The sequence below is a fragment of the Megalobrama amblycephala genome, linkage group LG6 (assembly GCF_018812025.1).
Source record: "Megalobrama amblycephala isolate DHTTF-2021 linkage group LG6, ASM1881202v1, whole genome shotgun sequence".
NCBI classification, from domain to species: domain Eukaryota; kingdom Metazoa; phylum Chordata; class Actinopteri; order Cypriniformes; family Xenocyprididae; genus Megalobrama; species Megalobrama amblycephala.
Window position 1 is genome coordinate 30216675 of NC_063049.1, and position 15157 is coordinate 30231831.

A 15157-nucleotide genomic window follows, 5' to 3' on the forward strand; every position below is an offset into this window, starting at 1 on the left:
GCTGGGTGTTTCTGCTATCTGTCAAAGAACTCAATGGGGGAAGTCAACACACACCTGACAGAAGCCTGCTAAAACCTCTTCTAAACATGTGAACCAATGCACCAAATCAATTACATTTTATATAGCGCTTTTCACAATACATATTGATTCAAAGCAGCTTTACAGAAAATACTCAATCAGTATATTGCAAGTAACATTTAAAGCAAAATGTCAGGTACATTACGTATTTGTGTATTATGTTATGAAGTAATCATATTAATCTGTGATTTATACTTAAAAACATTGACGGCTAACCTGAATTACAATTGTAGTGATTTATATTTTGTATAACTGTTCTAACAATGGTGAGCATAAAGGACTGGTCCAGACTGCATTTCAGTTGTATGCTTACTGGGATTGATTTTGCGGCTGGTGATTCAGGGCCTCTGCCTTCTTATTCTTTTCTTTTTCCAACGAACAAACGTAAAATTGCAATTACGGAGCATCTGGGGCACCCTTGAAGGGCCTGCGGTTGATAATTCCAGTCCTTCTCGCTGGGCCTTTCCTTCCCCCCAGAGAGCTGCATTAAACATAAAGGCCCTACATGGATGAGTGAGTCAACAAATGACTGGGGCCACTAAATGGGAGCTTGATTTCGTCTATATGCCACCTCTCCCGGCCTGCTGCCTACCTGCCTGCCATTGTGTCATTAAATATGGGTCTGAGCTTTTAAATAAACATGATTTGAACCCTTCAGATGAAGGCACTTATTGCATTTACTAAGGGGCTTCTCTTAGCATGCTTGAGTGACTGTATCTATCAATGCGGGGCTTCTCAACTGTAAAATCTTTGCTAATATACATGAAACTGTTACAGCTGTTGGTCTAACCTTTCAAAACGTCTCCTAAGGAGCACAGTGATATTTGCACTTAATAAAATTATGCCCACCAGGAGAATAGTGCTCTGACATTTGCCATTTGTCAAGTCGAGGGCACTATGATCCCCCATGAGCCATTAACTCTCACACATCAGAGGGCATTTTACCCTCGTTCAGACTCCGCGCAGCAGACTGGAGTCACTTACACTATCGTTTAAGTCGTAGCTTCCCTGGACCGATGCTGCACGGGTGGCCATTACCGCTCCCTGCGTACTGCGGGCTGACAGCTAGCCCGATATATCAGCCATATATAGATAACATGGAAGTTTTCACTGTTGAATTTTTTAGAATGTGTGTTGGAAAAGATGATCTTGGTTCTTTGGCCCTCTGTTGTGCACCAGTGAGAGTTTAGACTAATGTCTCCATCCATTAAAAAACAAACAAAAAAAAAAACAGTTAGAATCAAGTCAGACAGACATCCCAGACATTGCATACAATAAATGTGAGATTTTGAAAATAGTACACCAAAGGTGCCCAGATGGTATAATATTTGTGGTGGAGCATCAGTGTTCCCACAATAATCGAAAAACTAACATCTAAGAATGGGATAAATGTCATATTTTCAAAGTGAAATCAAATGTTCTAGTTAAGTTAAAGGGATAGTTCACCCAAAAATGAAAATTCTGTCATCATTTACTCACCCTTATGTCATTTCAAACCCGTATGACTTTCTTTCCTCTGTGAATCACAAAAAAAGTTATTTTAAAAAAATGATGCTAACCACTGACTTCCACTGTATGAACAAAAAACACTGAGACATTTCTCAAAATATCTCCTTTTATGTTCCACAGAAGAAAGAATGTCATACAGGTTTGGAATGACATGAAGGTGAGTAAATTATAACATAATTTTTATTTTGGGGTGAACTATCCCTTTAAAGCTTTAAATACTTTAACTCTCTTCTTGTGTGAGTGCAATTTCTGCAAACTTTTTAATTTAAATGTAAATTAATTTTATTATTATCATTTTAATTATATTTTTATTCATTCACAATTCATTTGTTAAAAGATGTAGGAACCCTGAACCCTTTTTGGGGGGCTAATATTGCCCACAACACTTGCACTATGGAACAGGAGGAGTTTGTGTCAATTTCCTGTCCACAGCAGTTGTATGAACCTAATAGTATAATTTTTCCTAATGAATTTTTGATCACCAGCAATATTATTGGTACATACATGAATTATTGGGATGCAAGTATGAGCTTAGTAAATAACAAAACATGTCTTATCTATGTTTTATACATGTGTTGATTTTTGTTCTGTAGCAGTCAGTTGCCACAGTGGAGGAGGGCGAGGAGATGAAGTTTAATGTGATAGTTGAAGAAAGTCAGACTGGAGAAGGAGGAGATTCAGTCTCAGTGGAGGATCCAGGTGAGATCTGTGTGAGCTTCACCCTGCCCATAGAGGAGGAACAGGGAGAAAACAACAGAGGAAGACTGCTAAGAACGCCCTCAGAGAAAAGTCGCCACAGCTCTGATGGAACAGAGTTCAGTAAGAGGAATTCAACAAAATAAATGACTCCAGGTTATATAGATATGATTATATTTTATATACTCTCTAATTATTTTATTTTAATTTTTTTTATATATATATCTAGATATCTATCTAGCATTTTAAAACTTTATTTTTCTAGTTAATTTTGCTGTTCTGGTGCCGACAGAGGTGCAGAAATTACATAGTGGTGCAATTAATTGGATAACCGAGACTGTGTTTGTGTTTTGTGTGTAGAACATCACAGTAGGAATAGTCTTAATTCCAAGACTCCTCTCACCCGGGAATGTTACACCAAGAGCTTGTCTCTACATTCCAGCGATTCGTACTCTCTCGGCCTGCATCACTCTCTCCCTTTGCCTTACGGTTAGTACACACACGAAACTAAACACATCTGTATGACATGCATATACTGATACATAAAACCAGTATAAGTAAATTCATATTATTCGTTCACTGAAGCTGACGTTGAATGACACAGCTATGAGAACTAATCAATCTTCATGAGTTTATAAATATATGAATTGCTACATCTGTGTAATGTGTTGTGCATCTGTCAATCTGTTTTAGAGACCAGTTCCCTGAGAAGTTACATAGGCAGTACTGAACTCTGTGGAGAGACTCGTTTCTGGCACGGCAAAGACTACTGTAACTTCATCCTCAAAGACTGGGTCAAACTCAACAAGCCTTTTGACGGTACGGAACAGTTGAATTAAACCTGACTGGTGCATATCTGTAATATCACAACCACAGCCAAAATCTCTACTTTTTAAATGTAGACCTCAGCTGATTTATTTTGCATTACAAAAATATCAGGACACATTCATATTTCTGTGTTTCCCGAAACAGTGAAGCTTTAGGCCCTAAGACAAAAAACAAACTAGCAAACAAAAAAGGCAAAAATGACAACTACACTACACATTCTTTGATATCTTAAGTCAAATTCATCAAATGAAGCAATCTCTCCAACACAGGAGCGAGGAAAAGAAGACATAGAAGTCTTTTCCAACAATCCCATTCTGTAGTCAGTATGTGGTTATTTTCCCAGCTCTATTCTCTTGCCAGAGGGAGATAACTTTATTTTTGCATCTCTGCTTTGTAAATGTGAAGTCCTGGTTTTGTACATAGTGCCAACTAGGTAGGACACAGCAGGAGAATGGAGGAGTCTGAGAAATGAATGTAGGGAAATACTCTAAGATGGTTGTGCATTGTCAAAGAGAAAGACCACACTGGGATGCCTTCAAAAGGCCCGTCTGTCATCTCTGTATAATGGTTTGGTTAATGTTGTTATGCATTATAACAGCTGTTTGTTGTTTATTTTTCTCTGGTTAAGACTTCATTGACAGGTATAAGACACCTCGGATGCCCTGGCATGATATAGGGGTGATGGTTCATGGAAAGGCTGCAAGAGATATTGCACGGCATTTCGTTCAGAGGTGGAACTTTACAAAGGTAAGAGGAATTAGATATGTTCTTGGCAATCTTTGTGTTTTTCTTGTGCAACAATAAAATTAAAGAAAAAGACTCTCTAGAGTTTCAGAAAAGATGTCCCAAACTGTGCTCAGAATTGTCAAGATATTTGCATCATATTCTTTCAAGATCAAATGTCCTGAGCTGTACGTTATTTTTATAGCTGTACTCTTACTCTACCTAAATGACTAATTTGTGTCTCTTTTTAAACAATTTTGGAAGAAACCTTTGAGTAAAACATCAGAAATGAGAACCCGCTGAGCTGAAAGAGCAACCTCTGAGCGACGTAATTTTCATCTGGCGGAGTTTTTCATTTGAAAGTGCTATAATAGAGTGTTACAAAGTGTATTGGCAACATATTGCATTGTTTGCTATACAGTGTAACTATAAAGCATGTCTTCTTGAATGTCCAGAAAACTTTGCTTTTTTAAACGGTTAGAAGGTGCACAAATACCACCTCCATTCAGAACTCCAATTGTAAGAACTAAAGATCAGAGCGCATGCATGAAGCCGAGGTTTCCACCCTCTCTCAAGTGTTTTTGAATAACCATCTTTATTAGCTTGAGCTTAGCACCCCCTGCAGTTGCTCATTGTGTCCTGTTCTGAATGCCGTCAGCATTCAATGGTCGCCCGCACTCTCAGCCCCCTTTTAGAGCAATTAGAGGCCTTTTTACTTTGATTGTTCAGTAATTGAATTGGTTTGAGGCCTGTATGATTTCCTTTGGATTATGCCAGTCATATTTCAGACTTGGCTACCGATCAGACACTCTGCTGGTGAATAATTAAAGGAGAGGAAGCCAGGTGTGTGTGTGCGGCAGAGGAGGACAAACAAAAGCCAGCTGAATGCCTCTGATGAGGTGTTTAGTGGAAATGAGAATTTACGGCTCAAAGACAGACTAGTCTCATTTATATCTTTTGCTGTTGATTAGGGAACACCAGTTGTCACATTCACAACAAAGAAAGTATTGTGAAGTGGGAACAATCCTGGAAGTGATTTTTGTGTGGAAGGCGTTATGAGATATATTTGAGGACTTTTTATATATACATTATCCTGCAGCATCTTATCATCTAACCTTTTATTAAATATAACATCTGTCTTATTTGCCATTTATTTACAAATAATAATGCATTTGTACACCTGTGCTAAACTTACTTGCTATTATTTACTGATAACACCGAACTAGAATTAGCATATCCAACAGTATGATCAGTGTTTTAACTGAACACTTATGTTCAGTACCTGTAATACAAAGAAAAAAAAAAAAAAAAGAATTAGTTTAAGTTAAGCTTTTTTTTTTTTTAGAAGTGTGGTGATTCAGACATGTGATTCACTATCAAGGTCACTGGAGTTATAAGTATCGCTTGGGCAGCTGCCAACAGCCCGTGAGCAGAGTTAATGTTAGTTCTCCCTCATCAGGACTCAATGGATTTTAATCAACACATTATGCCAGTTGTTAATTGCCTGAGAACCATCTGTTTATAACCACACAGCCCAGATTACCGCTTGCCCACAGTGTAAGCTGACATGGCGTACAGCTCGCTAATTTGCACCAAGAGCACTTCCTTCAAGAGGGGTGAAAACGTCAAGTAAAATAAAACTTCCAAAGAAACTCAAACTTATGTGAACAAATCTTTTTTTTTTTTTGCTTTGTTTTAGTAACACTTTTCAGAAAGTCTAGATGAATCAAGAACACATTCGTTTTTAATGTGACCAAATATCATGGAAAGCATTGAAAATGATAAAAAATATTGTTTCTTCCATATGTAGATAATTGGTAGAGGGTGGCAACATAGTTTTCCTTTGTTTCCCAGGAAACAAAGATTGTCTCATGTTCAAACGACCTTTGAACCATGTGCCGGGCCCAGTTGAAAACAGTCTGAGTGTAGTCTAGTTAGGACAATAGCCATTAAAAACCTAGTTTCGGAAAACCTTCACACACATGGCCATCAATTTACTGTAATCAGCGGCACTGTCTAAGACTAAACAGAGACTTTTATTCAGCCTCAAACAAGTGCTCTGTCTCCGGGGAGTGGAGGTACCAGGCAGGGGTTGATGGTCAGCCCAACAGGCTATCTGGATGTGGCACAGTAATTAGCGCTCTTTAGGGGTGTGATTTTGGAGTCAACATCGGGCATTCTGTCTGATCCCAATCAACTCTCCTTTTATTTGCTAGCTGGTGAAGAAGCGGTCGGGGGTGACGTGCTACCCCTGCCTCATGCCCAAGTCTCTCTCCGCACCCATGGTGCCAGCTGAGTACGACGGCAAATCCACACAGGCTAACGTTCAGGTGATATTTCTACAGTTCCTGCTTTGTGCTGGCAATATTCCCCCAGTTTCACTAGTCCTAGACTAAAATGCATGTTTGAGCTGTTTTAACTGAAAGCAACTTGTACTGATATCTTAAAATATGTCAGTGCCACTGTTTTGTCTCAAGATGTACACCAGTAATGTTTTTTTCTAGTGAACGTTCATAAGAGCTATTTAGATGCTCTAATTGAACTAAGGCCTAATCCTGGATTAGGCTCGGCCCTGTCTGTGAAACTGGGCCATTAAGTTATCCATGATTTTTCAGAATCCAAGCTTGCAGTAATATGTATTTAGAGAAATGTGTGTTTTGCGATAATCATTCATTGTGATTCTATTCCTTTTTCCCTAAACAAACTAAAACAAGGTTTTGAGATCTGTGTGCCAGTGGTCTATTGGGTCAAAGGTCCATGAGGAGTCGATTCATTTAGCCTACATATCAGCCATCCAGAACAGCAAACATTTCATCTACATAGAGGTAAAATACATAACCCCAAGCAGTGTTTGGAGTAACACATTATAAGTAACGCAAGTTATGTAATCTGATTACGTTTTTCAAATAAAATAACGCATTACTTTTAAATGTATCTATTAAAAATATCTGAGTTACATTTTCAAATAAGTAACGCAAGTTACTTTGTTTTCCCATTTATTCATTGACACCTCTCCTGTCCCCGTGTTGAAAGACATCAGGAGTGAGGTGCAGAGGTGTTGTGTGCGCTGTGTGAACATTATGGTGATTGTAATTCTAGCTAAATGTGAGCATGCATTTACTCATCTCACTTGCACAAAAACAGATTCAGTATCCCTCAAAATGAATAAAAACAGTGAAATGCAAACTCGAAATATTATGCAAATCTGCAATAATAAAATATGTTAAATAATACAAATACAATACTTTATTGACCTATGTATTTGCTGCTGACCTTTGAGGATCCAATTCAGCCATACAAATAAGAAAAATGACTAGTTAAAAAGATAGTTCACCCAGAAGTGAAATTCTCTCATCATTTACTCACGCTCAAGTTTTTCCAAACCTGTATAAATTTCTTTGTTCTGCTGAACAGGGTTAGGGAAGATATTTTGAAGAATGTTGGTAACCAAACAGTTGATGGGCCCCATTGACTTCCATAGTACTTTTTTCCCCCACACTGTAGTGTGAGTGGGGCCCATCAACTGTCTGGTTACCCATATTCTTCAAAATATCTTCTTTTGTGTTCAGCAGAAGAAAGAAATTCATACATGTTTGGAACAACCTGAGGGTGAGTAAATGATGGCAGAGTTTTAATTTTTGGGTGAACTATCCCTTTAAACATCACATTTGTCTTTATTTTTTATTTTATTTTTTCATTGCTGAAGTAAGAGTGTTGAAATTTCTTCTCCTGCATCCAATTCTTCTGCAATCTAGAATGGCAGCACAGCTGAAAGGTTTGTTTGAGCTGCGCCCTCTACTGTACACAGGTGTGAATTTGCATTTCCTTCAGCCTGAGGCTTATTCATTTCACTTTTGGTGTGAAAGGGCATTTACATGTACATTTGCCAAAAACAGAACTTTTGTTTTGAAAAAAACATACAAACAAACAAACAAACAAACAAGCAAACAAGCAAGCCAAGCCCAGCCCAGGTGAGAAAAAGTAATGTAGCACATTACTTTCAATAAAAATATCTAAGTAACATAATTAGTTACTTTTTTAAGGAAGTAACACAATATTGTAACACGTTACTTTTAAAAGTAACTTTCCCCAACACTGACCACAAATACACATCAGCTGCACAATTTGGGATTGGGCCTATGCCGTGTCTTGAGAGCAGAGGAAAAGGTTTTTATTTTTTTAGGGGCGTAGTAACCATACATAAATGTTATGACATTTTATTTACCCAGTTAGTATATTATTGTTATTCAAATAAAATAAAAAAAGCCTTTCAAAAATGTTAAACAACAACAGTGTTATGTAACCATATCAGGGCAGATTTCTTTGTATGTTTAATTTATTGTTCCTTTTAAAGGCACAATATGTATATTTTCGCAGCCAGAGGTCGCTTATTCAAAACAAAGCCGTAGCTTGATGATGCGTTGATTTTGCGGAATCATGGGATGTGTTGTCTTCACGTCTGCTGCCGGTGGAAAAGAATCGGGATGGGACTCGAGCAGAAATCATGTTCATGGATGAGATCATTAACATTACTGTAGTATAAAGCAGAGCAGGGCCGAGTGCTGTGAGAGCAGAAACGGGGCTGCTGGAGCGATTGATAATGAGAGTCGAGCGCGACACAGGTCTCGAGAACAGTAGAACTTTTATTATGCCACAGTCACCGCTTCTGCTTCTTCCTGTCATTTGCATGTGGGATAAAGCAGTGCTGTTTTATCATATTAAATACATTTGTGTGTTGAAAGTTGTTATAGTGCTACTCTGCGTTCACTTGGCAGCTGCTATGAGACACTTGTTGCACACTGCAGTAAGCTAGATCAGTATTAGGCATGGTAAAACATAGCTGTAAATCAAGAAAACGAAATTTAAACAATAAAACTTACTGTGTTAAGCTATATAACATGATTCGTTTTCTGTCGATGAATGCATCCACAAAACACATAATATATTAAAGCGTCATTGGTGCTTCCATGGTTTCTACAAAATAAAACCCGGAAATCGAGGGTAACGCCTCATTGAACGGCGACTTACGGACGTGGTTATAAAATTGCTTATTTCTCTGGATTTAAACATTCTTGGAAACATTTGGGATAATGTAAGAACACAAGTCAACAAAATATATAACATTTTTCTAGTGTCTTTTGGATAGTTTAATCCAAAAATCTTACATATTGTGCCTTTAAATACTCAAGGTCACTTTATAGACATGACCCTGCTTCTAAGAAAGATTTCATTTCTTTCAGAATAAGTAAGACAAATGGTAACACTTTACAATAAGGTCTCACTTGTTAACATTAGTTAATGTATTAACTAACATTAACTAATAATGAGCAATACATTTATCAATCTTTGTTAACATTAGTTAAAACATTAGTAAATATACAACTGTTCATTGTTTGTTCATGTTAGTTCACAGTGAATTAACTAATGTTAACAAACACAACTTTTGATTTTAATAATGTATTATTAAATGTTGAAATTAACATTAACTAAGATTAATAAATGCTGTAGAACATTTGTTCATTCTTAGTCCATTAAGTAATTCTAACAAATGAAAACTTATTGTAAACTATAACCAAATAAATAAATAAATAATCATTTTAAAAAAAAATCTTACAGCAAAGACATTAGTGATTTTACAAAAGAATTATATTTCATATAAGTGCTGTTCTTTTGAAATTTCTATTCTATAAAACATTAAAATAGAAAACATATTTTAAATTGTAATGATATTTCAGAATATTATTTTTTATATTTACTCTTTTTATAGCATTTTTGATCATACAGTATACATGCAGCTTTGGTGAGCGTAAGAAAAATATTGCTGACCAAAACAATACGTATATCATGCATTTTGTTTAAAAAAAAAAACTAAAATTAAAAAGTTTTAATAAACAATTGATCTGGAACCCTGTTTTATGATATTGTGATTGTTGCATAATGCTTCAGATGCAGTTCTTTTGCCATATTTTCAATGTTTAGTCTTATTTAAACACTTTCACTGCATCTCTTTTTCAATCATCATCTCTCTCTTCTCCCCTTTGTCTCTTTATCTCTCTCAGAACCAGTTCTTCATCAGTTGTGCTGACAAATCCATTCACAACAGCATTGGAGATGCACTCACTGAGAGGATCCTTCGGGCGTACAGGTGCATCGTGACAATAGATACACTCTTTATGAACTTGAACAAAAACATCATAAGGCACAACTAACTCACAACAATTCATTTCCATTTATGACTCGACCACAGGGAGAAGAAAAATTTTCGGGTCTATGTGGTGATGCCCCTGCTGCCCGGCTTTGAAGGTGACATCTCGTCAGGGGGGGGCCAAGCCATCAAAGCAATCATGTACTTTAATTACAGGTAATAACCCTCCAAACATGCGTCTTCTGTAATCACCAAATTGCCACAATTAAGGGCAAAAATGCAGCCCGAACGGTCGCTTGCAGCAAATTACACGTGTGTAATGTGGAAACAACGGACCCCACTACTCACGGTCTACAGAGAGACAATTACAACCCCAGCTTGGAGGCTCAGTACTAGGCTAGATAAGGGGAGCAGAGAGGATTCTGTGGTAACTGGGGCTCAGCGAGCAATGTGATTGGTCGGGGTGGAGGCAGAATTAAGACACGTGATTGGTGCAAGACAGAAAGTAGATGAAATGAAACCTCTTTTTCTCCATTACAGGACAATGTGCAGAGGGGAGCACTCCATTATTGAGAGGCTCAAATGTGTGAGTAAGTAGACTAGTATGTAGAAGTATAAATCTAGACTATAGCTGTCACATTTGCAAAGATGATGGCCATCAAATGTGGATTGCATCATTTTAATTTATTATAACAAGATGAGGATGAAGAAAGTATGTGTATATATTTGTATTTGTCTATGCAGTGGCAGATTGCTGGATCAAGTACATCTCATTCTGCGGTCTGCGCACTCACGCTGACCTGGATGGGCGTCTGGTCACTGAACTCATTTACGTGCACAGCAAGCTCATGATCGTGGACGATTGCACTGTCATTATTGGTCAGCCAATCTCCCCACACACATATTGAAAAATAAAATTGTTCTCAGGAAATGGTATCATTTGTGCCAGAAAATTTCAGGGATTTATTTAATTTAAAAACATTGTGACAATATTTTCCCACATTAGGCCCAAAGAAGCCAATGCTATAACTGAACCATAGGTGGTGTCTTGCTTGGTATTAAGATTAGTGGTTGACAAATATATATATATACAATATTTTACTGGCTGATACTGACTGCTAAGGTGTATTTGGGAAAAAACAGCATGTGTATGTGTGTGTGTGTATATATATATATATATATATATATATATATATATATATATATATATATATATATATATACACACACACACACACACACACACACATATATATGAGTGTGTAAATCTTTTTCATGTTGTTTGAAATCTTTAAGCTGTAAAACCATTATTCGCCACTAGGGGGCACTGCACTCATACAAAACACACCTCGTCTTGACATGAGCAGAATAACAAACGCCAACAGATGTTTATGAAAAGAGAAGTCACGCCTGTCTCCTCAATCCCCACAAATGCATTATTAAAATCCCATTAACGTCGCTCAAATCCTGTTTGTCTTTATCAATTCCAATTATCCTCTTATACTTATGAATAGGCTTTGAAGACTAAAAACAAGAAATCTCACTGTTTTTCACTGAGTGTGTCCTTGAGGCTCTCAGTAGAGGTCACACCCAAATACAGATCCAGAACACGCACCCAGCACTCCCCATAGGCATTAACCATGATAGTAGGAAAAGGAAAAGTGTCTGATAGGTATCTGTGATCTGCTTAGGCTCAGCAAACATCAATGACAGGAGCATGCTGGGAAAGAGAGACAGTGAAATGGCTGTGGTTGTTGAAGACACAGAATTCCAGCCCTCTGTCATGGATGGAGAGAGTTATCAGGCTGGCAGGTTCGCCTTGTCTCTACGGGAGGAATGCTTCAGGTCTGCTTTTCTGTTACACGTGAGCAACATGACAACAGGATTTCCATTTGCAGTGGGAGGTTTTACAGTCCTGCGACATAGAGCCTATATTATTCATTGGATGAATCTCACAAAGAAAGAAATATATATGTAGACATATTAACATATATAGACACTGTGGCATTAAATGAGCAAATTTACACACTAAATCAGCACTAAATTTACATTTAAAACGAATTACTCCAATTATACACAATAATGAAAGTAATGCAGATATACTTATAATGTATCTATAAATATTTGGCGGGTTAAAAATATTTTTTACATAAAGAGAAGACTCTTTATGTTAAATATATGTTCTTATTTTTAATTTTGAGGTGAAATATGAACTAGATTAAATACAGCCTAATGCAACCTATTTGCTTTATTGGTTACACTTTATTTTACAGTACCGTACATTGTAATTACTCAAATAAGTACTGTGTACGATTAACCAACTACATGTACTTACAATAGAGTTACAGTTAGGGTTAGGGTATGGTTTAGGGTTAGTTACTTGTAATTATGCATAATTTACTGTTGTTTCTATAGTAAGTACGCATAGTAACGTGTAACTACGGCACTGTAAAATAAAGTGTTACCGCTTTATTACATTACAAAAGGTGTTATTTGGAGTATGAAATCAATCTCTCTTTTTAGGCTTATTCTTGGCTTGCTGGGAGACAATATAGACATCAGTGATCCCATCAGTGACCGATTCTACAAGGAAATCTGGATGGTGACAGCAGCCAAGAACGCCAGTGTGTATGACAAGGTAAACAAGTCACGCTGACCTTCCTCACTGCACACTTTAAAAAGCCCTTGATTTATTCTTAGAAAAGAGCTTCCTTTTATCACTGATCTGAGAAAATGTGATTAACCGGCTCAGTCAATAGAGCCTGATGTTTACTTGTGGTCTGATTTTGCATTTTTGCCTCGTCATTGAAGTGCTTCAACAATATTACTAGATAAATTTGCTGCAGTTTTGGTCATATATATATATATATATATATATATATATATATATATATATATATATATATTGGTTTTATAAATATATATATATATCTTGTAGCTATATTATACAGTAGGTGTCTGTTGAGAACAGTCACCGTCACTGACTATCTGTGCAGGTCTTCAGATGTCTGCCGACTGATGCAGTCCTGAACTACAAGATTCTGAAGGACTACATGTCACGTCCGTGCATGGCTGCCGAGGACCCCGCACAGGCCTGCGCTGAACTCAAGAAGATACGAGGCTTTCTGGTCCAATTTCCCTTGTACTTTCTGTCTGAGGAGAACCTTTTCCCTTCCTTCAACTCTAAAGAGGGAATCATGCCCATCGAGCTGTGGACATAGACACTTTGAAACTGTAATGGCTGCTCTCTCTTTTGATGCTTGTCATCTAATGATGCTATATGTGCTGTCAGTAGCATGCATACTTTTGTAGAGCAAAAACTACCTCTGAGCTATCATCCATAGACGCTAGCTTTACATGTTGCTGTGAAGTCTCAGACAGTCTTGGCGTGTGCAAACCTTCATTCTTCTGCTGTATATTTGTCCATTGTCCCTGCAGGTTTATAACTGAACTCTCTTAATGAAATATACATGGACACTCTGCAGCTGTTGTAAATAATTAACTTTGTTCATCCAATAATTATTTCTTTACATATACAGTAAATAGTTCTTTTCATTTGTTCCTGAAAATACAGGGAAAAATGATTAAAATAACAACACAACCACTTCAGGTAATATCACAGTGACTTTAAATTTAAAAGCACGCAATAACTTGCTGCAATTTTCATTTTTACAAAATATATTAAGTACATTATTTCAATATATTATTTAAATTAATCTTATAACTTATATATGCATCTTTATTATAATACTTTAACATCTGGAAAAGTCACAGTCACATAGACACATATAATATGGTTACATTAAGTGTCTTGCCATGTAATCTGTAAGCCCACAGTTTTACAACACAAGATAATTGGGGACCTTGCCAAGTCCCATGTAATGAAAACGAATTATGATGGCACAAAGACAAACATAGAGAACGCTATGGCTTTGGTTAGGTGCATTTGCCTAACCATTACATCTAGAGTTCAGATTATTAGCCTCTTATATTACATTACATAAACTTCCTGAGGACACTTTTTTCAGCTGCTCTTTCATCATACATTTTTCCCATTGACAAAATAATGCTCAGTGAACATTTTCCAACACAGTAGAGTGAACATTAACATGGTTAAAACCGGTATTAATGTTTTGAATAAGCAAAAGGTGGATTCAACGGGTGCAGGTGGTGCTTTAGGCAGCGTAGAAACACCTGCATGAAGCTAACACAAAGGATCGCGGCTTACGCTAAGAAGCGAATACAAAAGATCCTTTCTGGAAATCTGGAAAATTAGTCAGCGGTTTTGCTTCAAATATCAATAAGGTCATCGCCGCTTTCGTCACTTTCCACTGTCAGTTGACGAGTCCACCACTTTTTGACTTCAGACCCTGAGGAGGCCTCGTCACTCACAGGGTTCATCTTACACACCATGGACTTCACGCTTGTGCGGCCTGTGGGAGAAACACAAGACTGTGATGTGAGTCACCGGTTAACCAGCCACACACACACACACACACATCAATGTGCAGAATACTAAACACATAGAATAATAAACAACAAAACAAGTCTTTGTTCTGTTTTCAGAGAAACTTGGGAAGACATTTGATAAATTGTTTATACCAAAAACAATTAGGTAGAAACAAATATATTTTTATATTTGCTGCAATTTTCATTGTTATATATTTATATCAAATTATTTATAATAATAACTTATAATATATAATTAAAATATAATATTTTTTACTTTTACATTTTGAACAATATATTTTATATTTGCTGCAAATTTCTTTTTAATATATTTATATTAATGCATCTTATATGTAAATAATCATATATAAATCATTTACAATAACTTATAATGTATATTTAAAAAAATTTTACATTTTGAGCAACATATTTTATATTTGCTGCAATTTTTATTTTTACATATTTATATTAATGCATCTTATATATAAATCATTTATAACAATAACTTGAAATGTACAAAATATAACAATTTTTATTATTACATTTTGAACAATATATTTTTTATTTGCTGCAATTTTCATATGTAAATATTTATATTAATGCATCTTATATAAATCATTTATAATAATAACTTATAATGTAAAATATATATTTTTAACATTTTGAACAATATATTTTATATTTGCTGCAATTTTCATTTTTACAAAATAACATTATATGAAAATAACA

General features: G+C 36.3%; 2 protein-coding genes across 7 annotated transcripts in view; one reads left to right on the plus strand and one right to left on the minus strand.

Moving 5' to 3' along the window:
- si:ch211-168k14.2 (phospholipase D1) overlaps positions 1-13515 on the plus strand; it is a 28288-nt gene extending 14773 nt beyond the window's left edge. Inside the window, exons 16-28 of one of the 5 annotated variants that reach the window (XR_007185335.1) lie at positions 2181-2406; positions 2644-2772; positions 2977-3102; positions 3740-3858; positions 6051-6164; positions 6549-6659; positions 9894-9979; positions 10082-10195; positions 10520-10569; positions 10724-10858; positions 11671-11843; positions 12503-12617; positions 12976-13115. Coding sequence is in view for 3 of the 5 variants with exons in the window: in XM_048193845.1 (XP_048049802.1) it covers positions 2181-2406; positions 2644-2772; positions 2977-3102; positions 3740-3858; positions 6051-6164; positions 6549-6659; positions 9894-9979; positions 10082-10195; positions 10520-10569; positions 10724-10858; positions 11671-11824; positions 12503-12617; positions 12976-13200 (1704 nt within the window). In the remaining 2 variants the exon portion in view is untranslated. Of the gene's footprint in view, positions 1-2180; positions 2407-2643; positions 2773-2976; positions 3103-3739; positions 3859-6050; positions 6165-6548; positions 6660-9893; positions 9980-10081; positions 10196-10519; positions 10570-10723; positions 11120-11670; positions 11844-12502; positions 12618-12975 lie in introns of those variants that run through there. The other 4 variants (XR_007185336.1, XM_048193845.1, XM_048193846.1 and 1 more) reach the window with 4 other exon arrangements.
- A 75-nt stretch (positions 13516-13590) lies between these two features.
- Positions 13591-15157, minus strand: part of nalcn (sodium leak channel, non-selective) — a 111378-nt gene continuing 109811 nt past the window's right edge. For both annotated transcript variants that reach the window (XM_048193844.1, XM_048193843.1), the window contains one exon: positions 13591-14412. In XM_048193844.1, coding sequence (XP_048049801.1) covers positions 14270-14412 — 143 coding nt within the window. In that variant the 3' untranslated portion in view covers positions 13591-14269. The remainder of the gene's footprint in view (positions 14413-15157) is intronic.